Source organism: Crocodylus siamensis, chromosome 4, assembly GCF_052110815.1.
Source record: "Crocodylus siamensis isolate JL-2025a chromosome 4, ASM5211081v1, whole genome shotgun sequence".
NCBI classification, from domain to species: Eukaryota; Metazoa; Chordata; order Crocodylia; family Crocodylidae; genus Crocodylus; species Crocodylus siamensis.
Genome location: NC_143398.1, coordinates 212,293,864 through 212,319,135, shown reverse-complemented (window position 1 = coordinate 212,319,135; position 25,272 = coordinate 212,293,864). Strand labels below are relative to the sequence as shown.

At 46.0% G+C, this 25,272-nt stretch overlaps 1 protein-coding gene across 4 annotated transcripts in view; it reads left to right on the top strand.

The window, feature by feature from the left end:
• Positions 1–25,272, top strand: part of SLC4A10 (solute carrier family 4 member 10) — a 363,776-nt gene that overhangs the window by 214,924 nt on the left and 123,580 nt on the right. For all 4 annotated transcript variants that reach the window (XM_090045612.1, XM_090045611.1, XM_090045610.1 and 1 more), the window contains exon 5: positions 2,490–2,650. In XM_090045612.1, coding sequence (XP_089901738.1) covers positions 2,490–2,650 — 161 coding nt within the window. The remainder of the gene's footprint in view (positions 1–2,489; positions 2,651–25,272) is intronic.

Sequence of the window (25,272 nt, the reverse complement as noted above, 5' to 3'; positions counted from 1 at the left end):
CTGTGGGCACCAGGGGACTCTGCAGGGGAGGGGGCTGCACAGGCAGTGGCCCGGGGGACTCAGCTGGGGCTGCCTGAAAAAAAGGGGCTCTGCTGCTTTCCCTAGAAGTAAGCAGTGCCCCCCACCCTAGGCATTTCCCTGACCACATTCCCCTGCTCCCAGCTGTGGTTGGGGCTGGGGGGGGTCCTACGCAGCCCGGGGCTGGCCCTGGTACCTGCTGCATGGGCAGCACCTCTCCGGGTGCCACTATGGCAGTGGGACAGGGTGCGTGGAGCCAGTTGCCTTCCTTCCAGGGCTGCCCCAGTGCCCAGCTTTAACCCTGCATGTGACTGCCAGTGGCCCAGCAGCCAACCCTTTGCAGTCCAGTACTGGACTGCAGCCCAGTTGTTGGGAACCTCTGTTTTAGTGTGCTGTAGTTGTATTGCATTAGCTCTGATACCATGTCCTATAATTCTTTTGGGAAAAAGGCACTGCATTTTGAAATGCTGTCTCAGAACCCTCCAAGTTTGCAGTTTTATAGATATTTCTTATGGTCCCTTAACAAAAGTAGAGCTTTTGGCTTCTATCCTCCATTTTTGTTAGGGATTTAATCAAGAATGATGTTTTCCACAAAACTTAACTATTTATAGAGGTACCCTCATCCCAAACAACATTTCACTTCTAAATAGTACTACCTTCTTCAAGTGAAGCTCTAGCTGCTTGGAGTAGTTAACTGACTTCATGTCAATCAAGTTTATTTCTAAAGTTTAAGTGAATGATAACTGAAACAAAAATCGGGCATCTTCATTTATTAAAAAAAGTATTTTCTGGGGGAAGAATTCAACTGTATAGAGAAAGCCAATGTCAAGCTTACATGTTCTTCAGGTGATCAGAGATTCAGGTGGAGAATAAATAGTATATAAATCTTGACTTTGTCCCACTGTACAAAGTACATTTCATCCATAGAAGATATCTTGAAAACAAAATGATTGCATTTAGTTTTTCAGGTTTCATTTGTTACGTTTCAGAAATATCTCCCAAAAGGTTTTTTTTCACTTCATGAAGCTGCAGCAGAATGTCAAAAAGCAAAGAGGGTGGCTCAGTGTCTAGTTTGCAGCCAGTATCAAATGGAGTGCCCCAGGGGTTAGTCCTGGGGCCAGTTTTGTTCAATATCTTCATCAACAACCTGGAAGATGGAATGGAGTGCGAGTTTGCAGATGACACCAAGCTGGGGGGAGTAGTAGATACACTAGAAGGAAGGCCCCAGCGAGTCAGGCCCCAGCCTGTACTGATGCATGGGATTGTTCTGCCCTAATTGTAGGACTTTGCAGTTGTCTTCATGAGATTTCTTTTGGCCCAGTCCTCCAAATTGTCAAGGTCTCTCTAAATCCTAGCCCTACCCTCCAGCATATCTACTATTCCCCACTGCTGGTGTCATTGGCAAACTTGCTGAGGGTGCACTAGCAAGTTCCTTGGCTGGGATGACACAGTTGGGGATGGTCCTGCTTTGAGCAGGGGGGTGGACTAGATGACTACCTTAAGTTCCTTCCAACCCAAATTTTCTATGATTCTAAATACCAACTGCATATATATTGCTTTTTTTCCCTTTAAAAAGTTTTCTTAGCCTATTGATGGAACAAGGAATGCAGACACCAAAGTATTTTTATTTCTTGAAACAAAGGCCATAATGTCTTCTTTTCGCCAGAATAAATTACTCTAAAATGTTATGGTGTGTTTGGTTCTGATTACAGAATTTATAAAGTGAAGGGGGGTTTATTTTATAAGGTATTTGCCAGTGTTATTTGATTGTTCGTATTTTTAATGTTATTTTACATTTTTGTGAACTTTAAAAGAGGAATAGAAGCTTAAATATTGCATACTTTTTCATTTTCCTTACAGATTTTAATTTAATTTATGTGAAAAAACATTATGATGATTTTGGACAGTTATTTCTACAAAGCATGGATTCTGTAGAGCAGTACATATTACTTTAAAATGAGGGAAAAGAACAATTTTACTACTTGTTTCTTATTATAAAAAGACTTTGAAGCAATGCTATTGAGGATTTTGGGTCTACCTTTTATCCACCTTAAAACTGTTTATATTTGAAGAAGTTTCTCTCAGCTTTCTAGAATTTATTACAGTGATTCCCACTCTTAACAATCTCACCATTATTTCCATATTCCTGACACACAAATATATTATGTTATGAGATGGTATTATTCAAAGTTGCTGCAAAACAAAAGCATATCAAGTTTTTTTTGCTTAATCCTCTCTCTTAAAATCCCTGGATGAAATCAGTGTCTGATGAATGGTAAAAGACAATGTTTCTTGGGGGGGTGGGGGTGGGTGAGGGGTAGTGTTCTCAGGTTCCCTGCAAATAAAGGTAAAATACCACCCCCCCACCCCAAAAAAAAAAATGCTATTTGATGGTGGCCATTCAGACACAAGGAAATAACTAATTTTCACTTTCTATGTTAAAAATTTACTAATCTATTTGATTTAAATAGATGGTTGAAATTTGAAGAAGATGTGGAGGATGGTGGAGAGAGATGGAGTAAACCATATGTTGCCACTCTGTCGCTTCATAGCTTGTTTGAATTGAGAAGTTGTATCTTGAATGGTACAGTTCTCCTGGATATGAGAGCTAATTCCTTAGAAGAAATTGCAGGTACTTTTATGTTTTATACTGAAAAGCTATCATGAAAATGTTGGAAACAGTTGCATATAATTTAGAGAACTTCTGCATAAAATCAGCTGTATACTTAAACTCTTTCTATAAATATTATATTCTACACATTGTATAAAACAGTCTAACATTTGGGAGCATGATTGTAGTAAGTATTTTATTGCAAACTTTGCATATAAATTATCTTTGTACAGGTGGGTGAAGGTAGAATGCTCAGGAAAATATTTATCAATATTTTGGTTTGTCCTTGAAATTTGCCATGAAGAAGCCAGAACCAAATGAGCTGTCTTCCCCATCTTTGGCTTTGTTGTGGCTGCTGCACTTCATGTCTTCTATTCTGTACTAGAACCCTTCAAGGATTATGGCTGTAATTATGGGCAACAGAAATAGGAAGTAGGGTGAAGAAGGGCTGGATGTTAGGAACAGAAATTATGGGATTGCTGCTGGAGCATTTCCTATGCTCATGGCCCGGAGTGTCCAGGTAAGTGTCCAGGTCAGGATTTTCCAGGCTTGGAGATAGGCTTGCTCTCAGGCCCCGCTCTCAGATCAGGTTTGGATTGGTGTGTAGTCATGGATAAAGCTCAGTAGTTCTTAATGTAGATATGAGGCATGTATGGGCTTGAGGATGGATTTATGTATGGCACTAAGTAATACTGAAGGGCTAAATGCAGACAGTCAAAAAGCCAGAGGCTAAAACAATCCAGTCTTCACAGGTTAGGCTAAGGTACATACGTTGAACCAATAACCGAGTGAAGAGGCATTCACTTTTGGTTCTAAAAATGCATCCACATGCCTATGGTGGCTCAGTCCAGAAGCCAGGGGGTGCTAGAGTATGCCTCCCTGTTTGGCAGGAGCAGATAGTTTGGGCCTAGGCTAGCCTGCCAACCCAGCATGGGCGGATTTGCAGAGGAGGTGCAAAGCATCCTGGGATGCTGGGGGACTGTGAGGCATCTGGAGGGGATCTGCAGCAGAAGTTCAATAAATTGATTTAACCTAAATCAGTTAAGTCTAATACTACATCCATCCAGGTTTATCTTAGACCAGTTTGGGTTATTTTGAAAGTAGTTTATGTGCACTGAACTTCTGTTGTGTTACAGATCTGAACCAGTTTCCAATCAGTTATACCAGTTTATGTGCAATTTCTGTTCCTAACCAAGGTATACTATATGTCCTAGGGCATGGGGACTGTAGTGATCACTGTGTGTAATAAATACAGGCATACAATAGATAAGAAGAACAACAGACTTTATTGTGTGGAGCAGTAGACAAACCTCTCTACAACCTGTCTCTAACTATCTGCTTCCTAACTGCGGGACCATTTCAGTTCCCGACTTCCTCAGTTTCTTCTTAAGTAACATCTCTAAATTATAATATAGCTACAGATACCTTGTGTGTAAGGGAACATAAAACCAATAATGTAACTGAGGGGTGGTGATTGGTACAGCAACCCCAGGAGTTGCCTCTGAGGTGGAGGACTGGGGAGGGTGGCACAAAAATAGCTGCTGCTGTGAAGCTGCCTTTCTGTGCCTCTGCATGAAAAAGCAAATTGGAATCCAGGCTTGACCAGTGCTCTGTTGGAGGAATAAGGGAAACTTGAGACACTGATCTAGGCAAACTACAGTGACTTTGACAGTGAGGTCATCTGATGGATCACAGGAGATTCATCAGAATGCAACTGCTCTTTGATGAGCCATAGATGTGTAGCAAAAAACATTTCTGCACCTCATCTTGTGAATGACTTATGAGACTTGAAATGTACATCAACGCCATTTTAGCTGTTGGATCACAAGCCAATAACCTAAACATTTCTTAAAGTGTTCATAACTTTCCAGTGCAGTAAAATAACACAACAACAACTGAATGAGATCTTTTCAAAATTAAAAATTTGCATCTTATTGGTTGAAAATAATGAGAAGTTTCAACCCATTGTGCTTACTTTCTAGGAAGCTGTAGATGCCTTAAAATAGGAGTTTAGAATTGAAATTGGTCTCTTAATTATAATGAAAGTGTTGTTTTCAGTATGCTAAAATGGTGTTGGAAACATGCTGGTATAACTGGTAGTTGCTCAACAAAATAGTTTTTATGTGCAGCCTCATGTTTCAGCCTTTGGACCCAGTTATCACTATGATGACACTCCATGGACAAATATACTAACAGGTCTCATAACAGTTTTAAAGTTTCACTTATACTTCCTTTGCATATGTCTGGGAAAGTTAATATCCTCTGTAGCTTATGGATATACACATGAATATACTGTAATGGAGTTGAGAGTAAGACAGTGTTGAAGAAATACAGGAACTATTCACTGAAGGAGGAGCAGGAAAAAAACTGAATTTTTTTACTTCAGAAGATCCCATTTCATTGAATGTAAGGGCAATACTAGATAGAATTCACTGGGGTAAATGAATGTGGACAAGGAGTTGGGAAGTTAAAATATGTAAAGTATGGCCATATATAGGCATTGCATTTCTACTAGGAGAAACACTGTACTCCTGGTAGAACTGACAAGGATACAAGTGTTCATTCAATTTCTCCTGGGGGAAACATTCCCCTTTTAGGAGAAAATCTTTCACGTGTCAACCTGGAAGTTGTTCCTTGTTTCTTTCACAAGAATGAAGACTTGCATACTCTCCTTCTTGTCTGAATGGTCCAGGACGGGAGGGGAGCAGCAGCAACAGCTGCTCCTTGCCCCTTTTCCAAACCAGGGACTTTGCCTCACTGCTCCGCTCCCTTTCTAGATTGGTCTGGGAGGAGAGGGGAGCAACAGTCATTGCTTCTTACCTCTTTCTCAAACCTGGCAGTCCCTGGTTTGGGAAAGACATGGGAGGCTTGCCCCACTGCTTCCTCTGCTCCAACCAAGGGGATGCAGGCACTGGCTCTAAAAGTGTTGTGTAGAGGAAAGCTGCCCCCCATGTGGCACATTCAAATCTGGTACCTGCTGGCTTCCCCTTACTGCTCCTCTTCCTCAGCTGGATGGTGGGATTGGGGACTGCAAAGCCTGTGGAACTGGAAACTGGCTCACGGAGGGTGTCCTCAAATTCAGTTCCTAGCCCCAGCCAGCTTCCCCTTGCTTCCCCTAGAGTCCAAGGAACCATGGCCACTGAAGCCATCCCCTTCTTGGTTCCTGGTCCCCTGGGCTGGGATATCAAGCTCATGAACCTAGGAACCAAAGCCAGGGAATCCATTTCTGTTTTGGTTCCCAGCCTTGTAGGCTTTAAATGTCAACCCTCCCACCCCAGTTAACTGAACTCTGGGCTTTAATACCACATGTATTGCCCAAGTGGGGGCTCTACCTGGGGATTAGGGAAGCTGTCTCTGGCCCCATTTTCCTGCACATCCAGCTTTATGTGCAGCTCATCTGAGCTGCACATGAGGAAATTTAAAAATTGGGGGCTAACTATTGTCAGTCTTCTCAGGCAGGGGTGAAGGCAGGTGGTTAAATAATGGGTTCCCCTAAGGAAGGGAGTGGCCCAGGTGGCAGCACTCTAGTGCTCCCTGGTTGGCGAGCTCACCTGTGTAACTCTCCAGTGAGGGGATGGAACACATATACACTCCAGCTCTTGTACTGTTTTCTACCAGTAAGAGTTTCAGATATTTTTTCTAAAATTCTTACTGGTAGAAATGAACAGCAGCCCATGGCTGAAGTGAGATGTCTTTTTATGAAAGAGTGAGTTGGCAGTAAAAGTAAATGTGAATCAACCAGGCAGTTAAGAGTACCTATGAAGCACGTTGAGTTTCTAAGTTTGATTTCCAGTTCAGGCACCTATTCCTTGAAGTGTCAGAGGCTGGAAGGTTATGGAAAAATCATGTCCATCTTTAGGAACACACTCCTATCACTTGTCCAGATTCTATCTGGCTGATGCTTGGAGCAGCAAAAGTAAAATGCAGAGTGGTCTACAAGATGTAGTCATTAAAGTGATAAAGATTAGATATATATCATCCTGCTACTAGGAAATGAAAGGTTTACTACAGCATCTAGGCTTTAATGGTAACAGAGGTGGAGCAGAGTGAAGAAACAAAGATTCCCAGCTCCTGAGTAGTTTATAAGTTTGAGATACAATGAATTCTCTATGAGAGGAATACTTGCAATAAAAGAATACATGAATTTGCTCTATTTGGGTTAAAGTGTTGTTGTATTCATGATGATCCAAAAAATATGAGGCAAGGACTTTTTGCGGTATCTTTCATTAGACCAACCCTATGGTTGGAAGAGATGTTAGACAAGCTTTTGGGCACAAAATGATCTTCCTTCAAAATTGAACACAATATAGTTTGTTTTATATGAGGAGGAAAGACAATTGTGGAAATACCTGGCATGACACACTAGGAGAGATATTTAAAAAGTTAGATTTACATATAACTGGTCATGTATCTGGCTGGGTACACAAATTTTGGGAGGTTAGATTGAGTTAAAAATGGCCACCCAATCTCAGGTAAATCAGGATGGGAAGGGCTAGTGGTGAGGATTTGGGGGATCAGGAAGGCAAGCAGACTCCAGGGGGAGAGGGGAGTCAGGAGGGGGTAGGTGAGGCATACAGAGAGGACTGGGGAGCAAGTGAGATCTGTGGGGGAGGGAGTGGGGGGATGTAGTTTCTATGGGGGGATCAGGGCAGACAGGGTCTGTAGGGGGAGATCAAGAATTGGGGGGGCAGGCATTATATCCAGAGGGAATCAGGGGGCCAAGTGGTGTCCATGGGAGGGATTGGAAGGGCCTAGCAGGGTCCAAGGGGAGGATCAGGGGAAAAAGCAGAACCCATGGGGGGAGGGATTGCTAAGGTCCAGGAGAGTTTGGCAGGATGGGGGGGGGGTTGTGGATTCTGTGGGGGGCATGGGGGATGGGGGGGAGCTCTCTCTTCACTGCCTGGGACAAGGGGCTATTTTTAGCCCTCCAACCCCCCCCCCCCCCCAATATGAACAACCCCTGCCAGTGAACCCATTCCCTCATCCCACTAGGACTTACTTTCACAGCTCCTAGCACTGGCAAACATCGGTAAAAACTGGTCCTGGGAGAAGCCTGAGGGATGTGGGGTATGGTGGGGCTGGGGGCTGGTTGGTTGGGGGGGTTTCCATCTGGGGGTGGGGCAGAGGGCAGGAGGGCTAAAAAAAGCTGGGTGCCAAGGGGGTGTGTAGGAAAGTGTAGCCCTTGGTTTGCACTGGGAACTGTACAGAAATTCAGGACAATTAGATCAGTCTAAAAATCGCCAACCTGATCTAAGTTAAGTGCATGTCAGAGGTAGGGTTAACTTAGATTGGCTTAGCCATTTTTAGACTGATCTAACATTCCTGGAACTTCTGTTCAGTTAACAGTTAGATTGACCTAATTGGGCAAACTAAGTTAGATTGGGTGGCCATTTTTAATGCAATCTAACCACACCCTAACCTCCTTGAATACCTATGTGCACCCCCCTCAGAGATCAGGTGAAGAGAGAGGACATGGACACCCAAGAGGGTAGAAGCTGGAGGCTTGTGACTTCTGGCAGCAAGCACAGATCTTCACCTCCACCTGCAGTCATTCATCTGGAGAACAGATATGCAGCCCTAGCAGCAGAGAGGGAGAAGCACGTTCCATTGGTGGAGGAAGACAGGCCAGGCCTCACCAAGGTGGGAAGGATCGAGACGACTGCCACCAAGAAGAAGTGATGGGTGGTGCTTGGAGACTCCCTTCTGTATGGGACAGAGGGAGCCATCAGCTGACCTGACCTGTTGTCTTGGGAGGTTTTCTGTTTGCCTTGATCCAAGATGTCACAGAAGGGCTACTGTGGCTCATTCAGCCCTCTGACTACTACCCCATGCTGCTTATTTATGCGGGCACTAATGATACTGCCAGGGGAGACCCTGAGCATATCACAAGCGACTGCAGGGCTCTGGGTGAAAGGGTGAGGGGGTCTGGGGTTCAAGTTCTGTTCTCGTCAATCCTTCTGATCAAAGGAAAGGGCCTGGGCAGGAGCAAATGCATCCTGCAGATCAACACCTGGCTGCACAGGTGGTGTTGCCAGCAGGGATTTGGCTTCTTTGACCATAGGATGTTCTTTGAAGGAGGATTGCTGGGAAGAGATGGGATCCATCTGACAAAGAGAGGGAAGAGCATCTTCACAGACAGGCTTACTAACTTTAGTGAGGAGGGCTTTAAACTAGGTTCACCAGGGGATGGAGACCAAAGCCTTAAGGTAAGTGAGGAAATGGGAGACCTGGAGGAAGAGCAAGCAGGAGGGGGAAACAGGGGAGGTGCTCTCATACTTCCTGACAAATTGGGGTAGTCAACTAGTTAGCTCAGGTGCCTGTACACAAATGCATGGAGCCTGGGAAACAAGCAGGAAGAATTGGAATTCCTTCTACAGTCGTGGAACTATGATGTGATTGGAATAGCAGAGACTTGGTGAGGTAGCTCACATGACTGGAGCAGGGTAATAGATGGGTACAAACTGTTCAGGAAGGACAGCCCTTGGAGGAGAAAACCAGTGATTAGGAACAGTCAGCACGGATTCACCAAGGGCAAGTCATGCCTTACAAACCTGATTGCCTTCTATGATGAGGTAGGTGACTGGCTCTGTGGATGCAGGGAGACCCATGGATGTGGTGTACCTTGATTTTAGCAAGGCTTTTGTTACTGTCTCCCACAGCATTCTTGCAGGCAAACTAAGGACATATGGGCTGGATGAATAGACTGTAAGGTGGATAGAAGATAGGCTGAAGCATTGGGCTTAAAAAGTAGTAATCAATGGCTCGATGTTTAGTTGGCAGCTGGTATTAAGTAGAGCATCCCAGGGCTTGGTCCTGGGGCAGGTTTTGCTTGATGTCTTCATCAGTGACCTGGAAGATGGGATGGATTGCACCCTCAGCAAGTTTGCAGATGACACCAACCTGGGGAGAGTAGCAGATATGATGGAGGATAGGGGTAGGATTCAGAGTGACCTAGACAAATTGGAGGATTGGACCAAAAGAAATCTCATGAGGTTCAGCAAGGACGAGTGTAAAATCTTGCACTTAGGACAGACCAGTCCCATGTATCAGTACAGGCTGGAGGCTGACTGGCTGGGCAGCAGCTCTGCAGAAAAGGACCTGGGTGTTACAGTGGACAGTATGCTGGATATGAGCCAGCAGTGTGACCTTGTTGCCAAAAAGGCTAATGGCATACTGGGGTGCATTGGTAGATGTGTTGCCAGTAGGTCAATGGAAGTGATTCTTCCCCTCTATTCAGCATTGGTGAGGCTACATGTAGTACTGTGTTCAGTTTTGGCCCCCCCACTACAGAAAGGCTGTGGACAAATTGGAGACAGTCCAGCGGAGGGTGACAAAAATGGTGAGGGGACTGGGGGACATGACTTATGAGGAAAGACTGAGGGAACTGGGTTTATTTAGTCTAAAAAAGAGGAGACTGAGATGGGGCTTAATAGCAGCCTTCAGCTACCTGAAGAGGGTTTTGAAAGTGAATGGAGCAGATGACAGAACGAGGAACAACAGTCCCAAGTTGCAGCAAGGGACATGTTGGTTAGATATTAGGAAGAATTTCTCACTAGATGGGTAGTAAAACTCTGAAACAGGTTACCCAAGGGGTGATGGAGCTCCATCCTTGGAAGTTTTCAAAACCCAGCTCGACAAAGCTTTTGCTGAGGATGATCTAGTTGAGGATGGTTCTGCCTTGATCAGGGGGTTAAACTAGATGACCTCCTGAGGTCCCTTCCAACCCTAACTTTCTATGATTCTGTGATTCATCCTTGTGAAGTGAATGAGTCAATAAGGAAAATCAAGGGCTAGGTCTTAGGCAGACATGAAAATCTTTTGGGATGGAGTTGATTGTATCCTGCAGCATGCCCACCTTGCAATTTTATCAAAGTTTTACATGACACTAAAAGTTGGTCTCCAGGAACTTGTGTGGGTTTCCCTTCTGTATTGTGAAACCTATTTTCCCATGAGTCATGAACTAAATAAGAGTGTTAAGATTTGCCTCTAATAAAAAAAGTTGAATACAAAGAATAGAGACAATTTTCCAGGATAAAGAAACCAACTCTGCTTATTTTTTTAAGAAGTATTTAGAGATCAGCTCCCTGCCACTGTTATTTGTTTGATAGTACAGTTTACTGGGGTTTTCCAACCTGAATCACTTTTTATCGTGCCCCTCTTCAAGGATGTTATTGCACTGTGAAACTGGAAGTCACTCAACCCACCTCCATGATTGTGAGTGTTTAGCTCCAAGATGATTTTTTCCATTGATTCTCCTAACAGCAGTCCCTTCAGGAGTTAACTTTTTGCCAGTTTTTTGAGAATTATTAGACACTGAGATCACTATGAATTTGTCATTTTAATCTTTGGCAAAATAGTGTCTGTCAGTACTTTTCTTTGTCATATACTTGAAACTTTGGAGTTCACAACAGTTTGTTCTAGAATTATTTTCATAGTTAACCAGCAGCTTATCCATATGTACAAGATCTTTGTTAGCGGCTCCAACATGGTTTTTAGGTCAGTTTCATCTCCAGAATTCTTTTTTCACTCATTGCTTAGAAATAGTTGCTTCTTGTCAGGACTTTCCTGGAGTCAGCGCATACCACATACAAGTGTAACTAGGAGCAGCAGCCACTACATTTTTCCTTTGTTTGTTTGCCCCATCTGAATAGTAGACTTTTCTATCCAGTATAGTAGTATGATGAATTATAAGGCTTGATCTGTTCTTGCTTTTGCTTTTTAGAGCCTGCGTCTCGTTCCCATGCATTTAATCTGGTATCTTTATGATGACATTCATTTAATCATAATTTATTCTTGTATGAGCCTTACCTCATTTGTGTTCTACCTCATTCTGAGTCTGGTATCCTGTATCAAACATTCCCAAATAGATTTCTTTATTAAAAATTCTGGTATATTGGTTTAGTCCCTTTCATTATGGTTGTCCTGGTAATAAAAGTAATATTGCAGAAATACTAAAAAAATCCCACATTGGGTTCCATTTTATTAGGCTCTGTAAAAGCACATAGGAAGGTATTACCTCTGCTGTCAAGAGTTTTCAGAAAGATGCAATGAGTAGGACAAAAAGCGGATGAGATTACAGCATATTAAGTAGGGATGTGGCTCTTCCTATTTTTGTAGCCTACTGGGTTGATTTACAAACTGTTGTGCTGGCAGTTGCATCCTGAAGTCCACTTACTGCACCTTCTCCCCTCCCTGTGTAGACAGAATCTTAGTCTCTTTCTGCTAGGACTGGAGCAGCTGCAACATCATAGTTTGCAGATAATGGCAGTCTCTGGTGATGGTTTCTTTTCCAGAATGTTTTGTAAGGAAGTAATAACATCTGTCTTATACTGGCCCAGACCTACCATCTCTATACAGATCTTTCGTCACTGCATGGCTCTAATTTGGTATCAGAGTCTTTGGTTTCAATTTAAAGGAAAAGAAGAACTCCTGTCCACCCCTCTTTCCCCACCCCCCCAAGAAGAAACTTGCCAACAAGGAGTATTCAGCTTCAATAGCTCACATCCCTGGGCAGTTTGTTGGTTCTAGATACAAATAAAGCCATTTTATTTTCCTGAATTGATAATTCCTTCACTTGAAGAGTCAAATGAAATTTGAGTTTGTTAGCAAATTGTCTAGTCTCTTCTACTGAATGTTTGCCTGTTACTGATTTCCTCCCCCCACCCACTACTGGAACACCATATTTGGCAAACCTCCGAATGATGGATCTTGTGCTTGAATCTGATAATCCTGATACTTTAACATAATAAAGAAACAGTTCCTGGATACTGTATTTTTAAAAATCTTCCTAAGCTTGCCTTGCTGTCAGATGTTTTCTTGTCTGTTTCATAGCTTTCATAGACATTAGGACTGGAAGGGACCTGGGAAGATCATCGAGGCAACGCATTGTTTCATTTCTACAGTGTTATACTCCACCCATGCCTATGCTTATCTTTTCATTTATTATCATTTAATATTTTAATTTATACTATGCCTCTATAGCTTAATGTGCTGCAGAAATTATTTTTTTAAGCTAGATGGTATTATGCAAGTGTGCTTTTTAGTAACACTCATCTTTGTGATTTATAGATTGCTGAGTTGCTTGCTACTTTTTTCTGTTTATTCTTTTTTATAATTTTGCATAGCATTTTCATAATCTCGCTTTTGATGAATTTTCAACATTATTATATGAAAGATATGCCACTCCGATTGGAACAAATAAATGTAAATGTTAAATTTACTTGCTTTGATACTATACTAGGCAAAAATGCATGTGACAGTGGATCCACCATCACTAACTTGCTGTCTAGGCTATATTCCAAAACCAGACTATGGTTTTTGTAGATGCCATGACAATCTTTGTATCCTTGAAAGAGCTTCACAACCCATGTTGCTAGATTGTGATCATGGGGTTTTATTTGTATCAGCCAAGATTTTTAAACTATTTACACACTTTCCTTATTCCCAGAAGCCTAAACATCTAGAGACTAATTCTAGATTATCTTTCTCTATTTTAAACTACATTTTTAAAATCTTGATGGACTTTAGATAAAATCTATGTGTAAACAATATATGTATGATTGTTGGGTTAGAGTGGTTTTCAGAACATTGTGAGTTTGCAGGGCTAGAAATTACTAATGACTGCATTACGATATTGTAACACTAGTGTTGTAGAAAGTTATCAAATCATTCTGTTTTTCAGTATGTCTTTCTTTTAATTTTTTTGGCTTTGTTATTTTTTCCAACTATTTTCTTATTTAAAATATCTGTAAAACTAAAAGCTTCTTGCCAGAGAGACCAACTTGTTGGTACAGGGATGTGCCAGAAATAGTATCTTGTTTTAGAAAATTCCTGAGATGATTTTTCACATCAGGCATCATAAATCTTCTAGGTTGCTATGTTCTTAGCTTTTCTCAAAGTGCTTTTAATTTTTCTTGACAGATTTTATTAATTTCAGTCAGGATTTTTTACTTCTTTATTTAAAGGCAGATTTTTCAGCTCAATTTTAACTCACATTTACAAATTTTTAAAAAGAAGAAGTAGTCTTTTGTTATGTTTCTCTGAGATAGTGTAACAAGTGGACATCCCAAGGCCAGTCTAAATGTAGGCCCACCTACTTGTTTCTGGGCAAACTGTCCAGCTACCTTACCTTGATGATAATGATTGAAAGATGTCAGTAAAGTGGGAGGCTACCCATGTATGAGCCCTGATGGCAAGTGCCTTTGTACATGGCTATGGGCACCCCTGTACCATGTCTCCTGTCTCACAGATGGCATCCATATTCTTTCAGCATTGCACACTGCGACGCGAGCTCCAGAGTCTCACATGGGACTCTCATTCCCCACTGGAGCTCCTAGTCCCAGTGCCTTCTCACTGGGCTCTCTGTTGTTTCTCACTCTGGGCTTGAAGCCCTTAGCCCTCAGAGCTCCAAGCCCCAGTCCAGTTCTGGGCTCCAAGCCCCACTTCCTAGCCCTGTTCCCTTGCCCTATACTGGGCCTTATCCCCTGCACCACACCGGGCTCACAATCCCTTATGCCCTTGCCCCAGGAGCTTCTCTTGTAGCTCCCTGAAGGCTCAGGGCTCCATCCCCTGGAATCTCACTCTTGGCTCCTATGTGCAGCTTCAGATGTTGCTGTGAGTCTGGGTGCCATCTCTGGCCCCTTCACCTGGCCAGGACCCTGCCTCAGAACTCATGGTGAGTCCGGGCCCTTACTTTGTTATTCAGGGTGTGCTTCCCTATCCTTTCCCCTCTATAGGGTCACCTGCAAGGCAGCAGGGCCTGAGGCTTTCTGGTGCCCCATACTCACCATTCACTGTGGGGAGGCCCCAGATGTGGCATTTCCTGGAAGCTGCCCTGCCATAAGCAGCCCCACCACACCATCCAGCCCCAGCAGGGTGTAGTTTTAGGTCATGCCCCAGGACCAGGAGCCTCCTGCCATCCCCATAGCTCCTGTCCTTACCTCCAAGATGTCATGAGCAGCAGCTGCTAGCAGCAAACTGTTGCCCTTGCTGTTCAGGGCCCATCTCTCATAAGGAACAGCTGGGCCATGTTCCCACTCAGGCTATTGTGCCTAATTGAGGATTGCAACTAGCTGCAGACTGCCTTGCTGCTGCCCAGGCCCCTACAAGTAACAGAGTATACTATGTGCTCTGTTACAGGTAGTTCCCACATGAATATACTATCATGGCATACAGCTGTACAAGGAATTCCTTTGAAAATTTGCTGTAGCAGTAGTCTATTGATCACTTCTGGTACAGATAATATTAAAAAAGGAAGTCTCAAGAGTCATAGTATATCATCCAAACAGTATATTTTGAAACTTGTTTCTTCAAGAGGTATTTGCCAGGATCTAATGGCTGTCACGCCCCTAATGCCGGTGCACCCTTGACCTGCGAGCCTGGGTCGGCACGACCGGCTTGGCGTGAGGAGGGGGATTTATAACCGGACAGGTGGGTGATAACGGTGAGCAGGAGTCAGAGGATTTAAACACAGCGTATGGTTACACAAAAGGTTTATTTTACTTACGCTACTGATGTGCTGCAGCGTAGGCAGAGGAGTTGATTTATTTAGTTACAGCATGCAGATATCATGTTACCCAGCATTTACAGGGTGGGTAAGAGAGTTGCTTGTTACAGATTCCGAGCGATTCACACAAGCCATTGCAGTCTGCAGATTACGAAGAGCTCTTGATAAGAAAGACTACGACAGAGATAGAGAGATAGACGGGCTGGCAAGACGGAGATACGCCAGAAAGATACGTAGGCGGAAAGTTAATATTTGTGCACGATCTGTTCTTCTTGAGTGTATACAGAGTTCTCTGCTTTGGGCGGAAGTTCTTTCGAAGTTATATTTGCCAAAGGTGACCAATTACTATACACCAGGCATAACTAATTAATGAGTTGGCACTTGTGCTTTCTTTGTTTGCTCAGGTTTCAGAAAAAGGGGGGTTATTTTTACTTGGGTAGTACTGGTCCTGTTTGGTCACAGGATGGCGCGCATAGTATATTATTTAATTTTACAACTTCACTAAAGTAGTTTCATTTTTATCTGGTCACCATGGGTACCGATATCTTTTTCTGACGTCACGGTACCAAGCTGCAATTTGTTCAAGGTTAGTGTCTCTCTCTCTTGTGGGAACTCAAGTGATTTAAAATGAGGCACAGATAGGGGGTGCGTATATGCAGTACTGTTAATACAGAGGGATAAATTACAATTACAGAGTTTGTTGTGTTAGCTTCTGACCTTTTGCCATCTGACCTTTTGCCATCGGCATCTGAAATCAAAGACTTTGATCTTTGACAATTTGCTGTAGCAGTAGTCTATTGATCACTTCTGGTACAGATAATATTAAAAAAGGAAGTCTCAAAAGTCATAATATCATCCAAACAGTATATTTTGAAACTTGTTTCTTCAAGAGGTATTTGCCAGAATCTAATGGCAACATCCAAATTAGAGAACCACTTCACTCTGTCATTCTTTCCATTATCTCCATTCAAATTGGCAGATGAAAATGTTCTCTTTTGATATTTTCATTTAATTCCTTTGGAGCCATGCAAATTCTCAAAGTGCCATCTGGTTTGTTGACTGTAACAACTGAATGAGCGCAACAGGTTCTTGCACTCAACATATGATGCCATTCCCTATCATTTGGTTCAAAGACCCTTCAGTTTAGCTTTTAGTCATGTTACTTTCTTTATGGCAGAAATCACTGGCATCACATTTTCTTTTAGTTGTACTGACTTTATTGCCGGCAAACACTGAATCCTTACTAGTACATAAATTACTGAGCATAGCCTCAGTGTTATCTAACTATTTTAGTGTTATCTAACAGTTTTTTCAGTGACCTGCTTTAAACATTTTTTTCTTTTATTATACTTTTCAAACCCAATATTGTTTTTCTGTCCTTTCCTTACAGAAGTCAGGCCATTCACAATACCACTATATTCTTTAGGGATTTAATTTGTTACATTGAAGTTTTCATTTTCTGTAAGGGCTTTAATCCTGTAATCAAAGCTAACTACAGACATTCAAAAAGCCCAGGGTGGAAGCAATATAACTTTTGCACTTTAAGTGCTCTACATTAGATCGGGAGGGAGTAGAACAGATGTTGGCCCTTTTGGGGGAGGAGCACACAGGATGTCTGCACTGGCTGAGGCCAGCAGATTGGAGGTACTGCCAGAGCATACCAAGTGGAGCTGAGCTGGTGGGCCACCCAATTGACTGCTGGGCATGGGGAAGTAGTTCCCCTTACCCCAACTCTGTCAGCCACAGATAACTGTTAGCCACAGCCAGATGTGGTGGGGGAGGGGAGGAGGGGAAAGGGAGGCAAAATCCAAGCATCTACATCCCTGCACCCATGTGTCTGTATGACAGAGCAGCAAGGGATCATCATGGAGCACCCCCTCATGACCGACATGGGGGAGCAGTTCTTCCCCACCACTCTGCTGCATAGAGACATACATGCTAGGATCCCACACCTCCTTGCCTGGCCGTGGCTGCATCCATGTCCCTGTGTCTGTGTCCCTGCACAACAAAGCAGCAAGGGGAGCAGTCCCCTCTCTCCCCACTGTTCACTCTGCAGTGCAGGGACATATACACAGGGACACAGATGCCAGGATTCCCTCCCTCACCCTGCCTGGCTGTTGCTGCATCCATGCCCCTCAGGACACAGCAGTGAAGGGAGCAGTTCCCCCCCCCCCCTTCCCTCACTGCTCTGCCACGCAGGGACACAGATACCAGGATTTCATACAGGCAGGACTACAGACACTCCCTTTCCCCCACCTCCCTGCTTTCAGCTGACAGTTTGGAGCACCAGAGCACACCTGAGTTCCAAAGCACTGCCCTACAATGGGTGGGGGGGGATGTGCCTGGGATGTTGGCAGACAGTGACCTACGTTAAGCCAGGAAGGGATCTGGTACAGAAGTTTGATAGACTGGTCTAATCTAAAATGGTTATGTCTGGTACCACATTCATCCAGGTCTAACTTAAACTGGGTTTCACCATTTTTAAACCAGTTTATGTGTGCTGAGCTTCTGTTCTGTTACAAGTTTAGACTGGTTTCCAACAAATTATACTGTTATAATGTCTGTACCTGGCCTGAGGTCACTGGATTTTACAGGCCCTCAGCAACTCATGACATTAGTATCTAATCATACAGTTTTATTACTTTTGGTAATAGCATGTTAGTTTTCAGTCTGTGCAAGTCTTGTCTGCAGTTACATTTGCTTAAGCCCTACCTTCACTTTTTGCATAATGACATCCTTTATTTCAGATTCCCTTTGTTGCAAGTTCTAATTTTAGAGTAATCTAAAAAATGCTAGATTCCTCTTTGAATTACAGATTTCTTACTGAAAAAAACAATTCTTTTCCATCTGTGGTGCCCATGTTTTGCTTGGTACCTATTTCTATCCTCTGACAACACATGCTTACAAAGAGATTTTTATATAGAAGTATACACTTTACCACAAACACAATATTGCCTGTAGGCAAGCTGCTTCTCATAATTCAGTATCCCTTCATCTTTCTATCTCTCTTCTTCTTTAGCTTTTTCTGTCTTGATATAGCCTTGTTTTTGTTGTTGCTAACTACACTTAAAACTGCTGTTCTGTAGTCACTGCCAGATGCAAGCCTTCACTGGGTTGGCAAAGTTGTACTGCTTTATCTGGATGTTAATCTTGCAGCTCTTGGCAACCTTTTAGTACCTTTGGCACTATTGCTTTTTGCCAAAATCATGAATTTGGGAGTCTCTCAAATATCCAAAATGACCTCGCTGATACTGAAACTCCAGATTAGTATTGTTTAGTAGTCACGCTTCCTTCCTTGTGTATAGGATCAGAACAAGCAGTATTCACAGCTTTCATTCTTTTTGGGGATACACTACTTTGTTTTAGGATGGCATTAATTATATATTCTATTCATACATCATGGGATCCTGACAGCCATGACTTGCCTGAATTCCAGCTCAGCTTTGCTTCTTGAGCTGGAAGCCTGGAGTTTAAAAGTTGTCTCTACTGATTGCTTCTTATATATCTGTACCTCCTAGCCCTTGTTAGTGAGGAAGCCATGGTCTCCTACTTTAGATGCAGACACTCCACAATTTCTGTTTTAAAAATAGAGAGGCAGAACAGAATTTTCCCAGAAAATGCTGGAAATAGGACCCAGCTCTTTAATCCACTCAGCTACTATGTGTTTAGGTAACTTGCTCATAACAAGTTTCTTTCCTGATCCAGGAACAGGATTCAGGAATCCTGATCTCTAACTTCCCACTGCTGCCCAGTCAGTAGTTGTTCAGCTTGCTAAGAAATGTGCATATTGGATCCTCCTCTGATCAACATGGGGGATAACAGTTCAAATTGTAGAGGTTCAGGCTGAAGAATATAACATCCTGAATTCAAATCATGATGATCCATGCATGGTTACTTTCTGGTTGCACAAGCAAATTTGGGTTTTTCCAGTTTTCTTTCAGAAAGTATTTAATTCACATGTTGAGCAAACATCACTAAAAAGGTTTTATAGTGATAAATTATAACCAATTAATTGTGACAACAAAACCCGAATATTCCCTTTTTTGTCTTTTATTATGTATTTTTGACCGTCTGTTTTATGTAAGACAGCTCAGAAGTTTAACAGGTATGGACACTAGTAGCTTTATTAGCCATGCCCAGCCCTTGTGTGTTTTGGATTAATTTCTTGCCTTTTGTAAACTAGCACGGTTCCTTTGAAGTCAAGGGACTTGCGTAATTTTTTACACAAGAGGATTTGACCCTTTGAGTTTATAAACTATTATGGCCTGTTCATCAGGAGAGAAAAAAGAACTAGGGAAAACTCTCTGCATCATTTTCCTTTTCTCGTTAGGGTACGGGATGGGCCCAGTTTAGCCCTAAGCATCTATTGGATTTCAACTGAACATTGGAGCGGTTAGTAACTAGCCCATTGATCAACTGAGTGCATCTTTAGTAAAACTTCTCAATTTATCTCAAGTTTCATAGTTTCTAGGGTCGGAAGGGACCTGAGCAGATCATCTAGTCCGACCCCCTGCCATGGCAGGAAAGAATACTGGGGTCAAATGACCCCAGCAAGATGCTCATCTAACCTCCTCTTAAACACCCCCAGAGTAGAAGCCTGCACCACTTCTCTTGGAAGCTGGTTCCAGACCCTAGCTGCCCTGACCGTGAAGTAGCGCCTCCTGATATCTAACCTAAACCTACCCTCTGCCAGCTTGTGACCGTTATTTCTGGTCACTCCTGGCGGTGCTCAGGGGAACAGTGACTCCCCTAATGCCTGCTGATCCCCCCTGACTAGTTTATAACAGGCCACAAGATCCCCCCTCAGCCTTCTCTTTTGGAGGCTGAACAGGTTCAGGTCCTGTAGCCTCTCCTCATAGGGCCTGCCCTGTTGTCCCCTGATCATACGAGCAGCCCTCCTCTGGACGCTCTCTGTGCTGTCGACATCCTTCTTGAAGTGTGGTGCCCAGAACTGGATGCAATACTCCAGCTGTGGCCTGACCAGTGCCGCATAAAGGGGGAGGATCACCTCTTTGGACCTGCTCGAGATGCATCTGTGGATGCATGCCAAGGTGTGGTTGGCCTTCCTAACTGCCTCTTCACACTGCCAGCCCATGTTCATCTTGGAGTCAATGATGACCCCCAGATCCTTTTCCGCCTCCGTGCTGACAAGAGGGGAGTTCCCTAACCTGTAGGCATGGTGCCGGTTGTTCCTCCCAAGGTGCATTATCTTTCATAGACTTTCATAGACATTAGGGCTGGAAGGGACCTCGGGAGATCATCGAGTCCAGCCCCCTGCCCAAAGGGCAGGAAGTCAGCTGGGGTTATAGGATCCCAGCAAGATAAGCATCCAATTTACTCTTGAAGGTGTTCAATGTAGGTGCTTGAACCACCTCCGCTGGCAGACTGTTCCAGACCTTGGGGGCTCGGACAGTAAAGAAATTCTTCCTTATGTCCAGCCTGAAACGGTCTTGCAGGAGTTTGTGACCGTTCGACCTCGTCATCCCTTGGGGCGCTCTGGTGAACAAACGTTCCCCCAGATCCTGGTGGTCACCCTTGATAAACTTATAGGTGGCCATCAAATCACCCCTGTGCCTACGCTTTTCCAGGCTAAAGAGTCCCATGTCTCTCAGCCTGTCATCGTAAGATCTGTTTTCCTGACCTCTGATCATGCGCGTGGCTCTCCTCTGGATTCTGTCAAGCTTCTCCACATCCTTTTTCAATTGTGGAGCCCAAAACTAGATGCAGTACTCCAGCTGCAGCCTCACCAAGGCCAAGTACAAGGGGAGAATGACGTCCCGGGATTTGCTCGAGAAGCATCTATGGATGCAAGCCAGCATTTCAGCCGCAGCATCGCATTGCAGGCTCATGTTCATTTGTGGTCAATGATGACCCCCAAGTCTCTTTCTTCTGTAGTGCTATCCAATGTAGCACTGCTGAGCCTATAAGGATGCTGCAGGTTTTTCCTCCCAAGGTGGAGAACCTTGCATTTTTCGGTGTTAAACACCATCAGGTTCTCATCCGCCCATTTGCTGAGGTTGTGCAGGTCAGCCTGGATCACCCGCCTATCTTCTGGCGTGGATGCTTTTCCCCAAAGTTTGGTGTCATTGGCGAACTTAGCCAGTCTGCTTCTGACTCCAATGTCCACATCATTAATGAAGATGTTGAACAGGATGGGTCCCAGGACAGAGCCTTGAGGGACTCTACTGGTCACAGGGCACCACGATGAGTGACTGCCATCAACTACAACCCTTTGGGTCCGACCACAGAGCCAGTTTCCCAGCCAGCGGATCGTGGTGGAGCCAAGGCCACAACCGGCCAGTTTGGCCAAGAGGTGATCATGGGATACCAGATCAAAGGCTTTTTTGAAGTCAAGATATATGACATCAATCTCTTCTCACTTGTCCAGGTGATAGGTCACCTGGTCATAGAAGGAAATGAGATTGGTCAAACAAGACCTACCCGCAACAAACCCATGCTGGCTATCCCTTAGAATGTTAGCCTGGGCCAGCCCCTCAAGGATGGCCTCCTTAATAAACTTTTCTAAGATCTTCCTCAGGATAGAAGTCAGGCTAATGGGCCTGTAGTTAGCCAGATCCACTTTCCTCCCTTTCTTGAAGATCGGCACCACATTGGCCTTCTTCCAGTCTTCGGGCACTACACCAAAGCGTCAGGAGTTTTCAAAGATCCGTGCCAGGGGCTGGGCTATGACGCTCGCCAGCTCCTTGAGTACCCTGGGGTGCAGATTGTCAGGGCCGGCTGACTTGAAGGTGTCCAGCTTCTCAAGGTGTTCCTTCATGAGATCAGCATTTATAGAGGGTAGGGGATCCCCATCACCCGGATCTCCCTGTCCCATAGCAGGCATGGGAGTCCCACGGGACTGATGAAAGACTGACGCAAAGTACCTATTTAATAGGTTGGCTTTTTCCTGGGCGTCAGTTGTCAGTTGCCCCATCTGGTTTAGCAGGGGTCCAACATTGCCCTTGCTTTTCCTCCGGCTCCCCACATATCTGAAAAAGGACTTTTTGTTGTCCTTGATGCTTGAAGCTAGTTGGAGTTCAGTTGCAGCCTTGGCCTTCCTGGTTTGCTCCCTGCAGGACCGGACCAGCGCAGAATAAACCTCCTTGGAGGTGAATCCCATCCTCCATCCTTTGTAGGCTTTCCTTTTTAGCCGCAGGAGGTCCGCTAGGTCCCTAGAGAGCCAGGAGGGCTGCTGTGCCTTCTTGCTGCCTTTCCTCCGTGTTGGAATATATTTAGCTTGTGCATTGAGGATCGCTTCCTTAAGAAGCAACCACTCTTCTTGAACTCCCATCTCCCTGGGGTCACGGTCCCTGAGGGCCTGACCGACAAGCCTCTTGAGCTTGTCAGAGTTGGCTTTTCTGAAGTCAAGGACTTCTGTATTGCTGACTGACTTGCCAGCTTTATGGCGGATGGTGAAGGTGATCAGCTCGTGGTCGCTGTCACCCAGCTTCCCATCGATCACTAGGTCGCCGATTAGGTCGTCCCCTGTAGCCAGACCAGGTCGAGCAGCGCTTTGGCTCTCATTGGCCCATAGACTTCTTGAGTCAGGTAGAGGTCATCCACGCATGAGAGAAAGCTTTGCGACCGCTCGGATTTTGCTGAGTGATCTTCCCACGAGATGTCCGGGTAATTGAATTCACCCATGACAACCAAGGTCCTGGAGCAAGCGGCCTCAGTCAGTTCCCGGGTGAACTCCTGGTCAAGCTCAGGACTTTGAGTGGGAGGTCTGTAGTACACTCCCACTGTTGTGTCCCCTGCGCCGTTTTTCCCATGAATTTTTACCCAGACGGTCTCTAGCTGTCCATGCCAGTTGCCAACATCAGCTTGCAGGGACATGTAGCTTTCCTTCACATAGAAAGCTACACCCCCGCCCCTTTTGTCAACACGATCCCTCCTGTACAGGGTATAGCCCTCTATACCCGTGGTCCAGTCATGGGTGGAGTCCCACCAGGTCTCCGTTATCCCAATGACGTCATAATTCTTTGCACTGAGCAGGAGGACAAGCTCCTCCTGCTTCTTACCCAGGCTCCTGGCATTAGTGTACAGGCAGGCAAGTGTGCCCTTAGGGGTTCTTGCCTTGCCCACAGATTGTGTCAGGGCTGGGGCAGGAGTGGGCTCCTTTAAGTGCCTTGGTCCACTGGGTTTGCAAGGGTCGCTCAGTGGGCCAGTAGTGGCAGTAGTCCCCCCATCCCCCAGCAGGATTAGTTTAAAGCCCGGTGGAGCAGGTCAGCCAGCCTGGCTGAGAAGAGCTTCCTCCCCAGGGGGGAGAGGTGGAGGCCATCTCTTCCCAGCAGCTCGCTGCCTCTCTCGCCAAAGAGTGGGCTGTGGTCATGGAAGCCAAAGCCTTCCCGATGACACCAGCTCCGCAGTCTTTGGTTGACTGCGTGGATCCTCCTCTCCCTCCTCAGCCCATAGCCCAAGACTGGGAGGATCGATGAAAACATCACCTGAGCTCCCAGACCCCTAAGCTCTGCTCCCAACTCCTTGTAGCGCCTCATGACCTGGTTGGGGGTGCTCCAAGCCATGTCATTGGTGCCCACGTGAATAAGGAGCATGGGGTAGTGGTCTGTGGGCCGGAGGAGCTGCGGGATCTTCTCCGCAATGTCTCGGATGCGGGCCCCCGGGAAGCAGCAGACTTCCCGGGCTAAGGGGTTGGCGTGGCAGATTGGCCCCCCAGTGCCCCGCAGGATGGAGTCTCCCACAACAAACACCTTTCGCTTTGACTTGGGGAGAGTGGGGGCAGTAGCTGCGGTCGAGCCTGGGTTGCCTGCGGGAGCTGGCAACTGAGCAGGCTCTGCTGGGGCTACAAGAGGTGCGAACCTGTTGCTAAGCTCCGGCAAGGGAGGGGCCTTGGTGCGGCGGGCCTTGGGCCCTTTGACCACCTTCGTCTGACTGGGCAGAGTGGGAGGTCCCAGAGTCCTCCTTAGTCGTGGAGGGAGACGGTGCTCTACCCTGCGGCTCCCAGGGGAGAAGGGCCTGGCAGTAGGAGTCTATCTCCTGCTCGCAGTCCCTGATGGCACGCAGTCTCTAGACTGTGGCCTGGAGCTCCTCCAGCTGGCGCGCCAGAGACCCCAGTAGGGAGCAGACCCCGCAAGGGGAGGTGGCCATGCTCCCGGGCCCCAGAGCCTGAAAAAGGGACAGGCAGCCCCCGCAGCCAAGAGCCAGGGGCTCTGTCTGCGTGGAGCCCAGAACCATGGGCTCCGTCTGGGTGGCCGTCTCTGAGGTGCCCAATGGGGGGGCCGCAGAGCCCGAGGGGACCCTCGGGGTGCGGCACATGCCCATCCGTGTCATGTCTCTGGTAGGCTGGCTACGGCTGGGGCTGGCTATGGCTGCGGGGGGTCGCAGGCAGGGTCTCGTGCCCTCCCACGCCCTCTCCTGCGCAAACTCCGTGCTAACTCGAGCGCCTGTTTACGCAGCCTGTTTGCACGGCTCCGGTCACGTGGCTCCCTTGGGGGCTGGGCCAAGTAGGGTCGTGGGCGGGGGCTTGACCCCGCCGGCACCAGGCAGCGGCCTCCTCCCAGGGAGCGAGGAGTTAACTCCTTCCCACCATGAGCCAGTCAGGCTGTGCTGGAGGTCGGCGGGGGGCTCTGCGGCTTCTGAGGGGGTGTCTGGGGGGTTTCAGGGGAGCGGGGGCGCAGCGGGCTTCACCCGCGCGTCTCACTGCTCCGGAGCCTAACTGGGTTTTTTTTTTTTTCCCCCCCTGTTTGGTGGGCCCTTTTAAACTGCGTGCATGCGCAGTGGGCCTGCCGTCGGGGAATGCTGGTTTCTCAGGCCAGGGGGGCCCTGCCCGGGATTTTGGGGGCCCTGCCCTACAGGAGGGGGACTGGTGAGTACCCCACTCTTTCTCTTGTCACTCCCTGGGGGGCTGGGCCAAGTAGGGGCCTGGGCGGGGGCTTGACCCAGCCGGCACCAGGCAGCGGCCTCCTCCGAGGGAGCGAGGACTTAACCCCTTCCCACCACGAGCCTGCTTACCTCCGGCTGTGCTGGGGGTCGGCGGGGGGATCTGCGGCTGCTGAGGGGGTGTCTGGGGGGCTTTGGGGGAGCGGGGGCGCAGCGGGCTTCACCTGCTCGTCTCTCACCGCTCCGGAGCCTAACTTGTCTGTGTTGAAACCCATCCTATTCTCGTCCGCCCACCCTT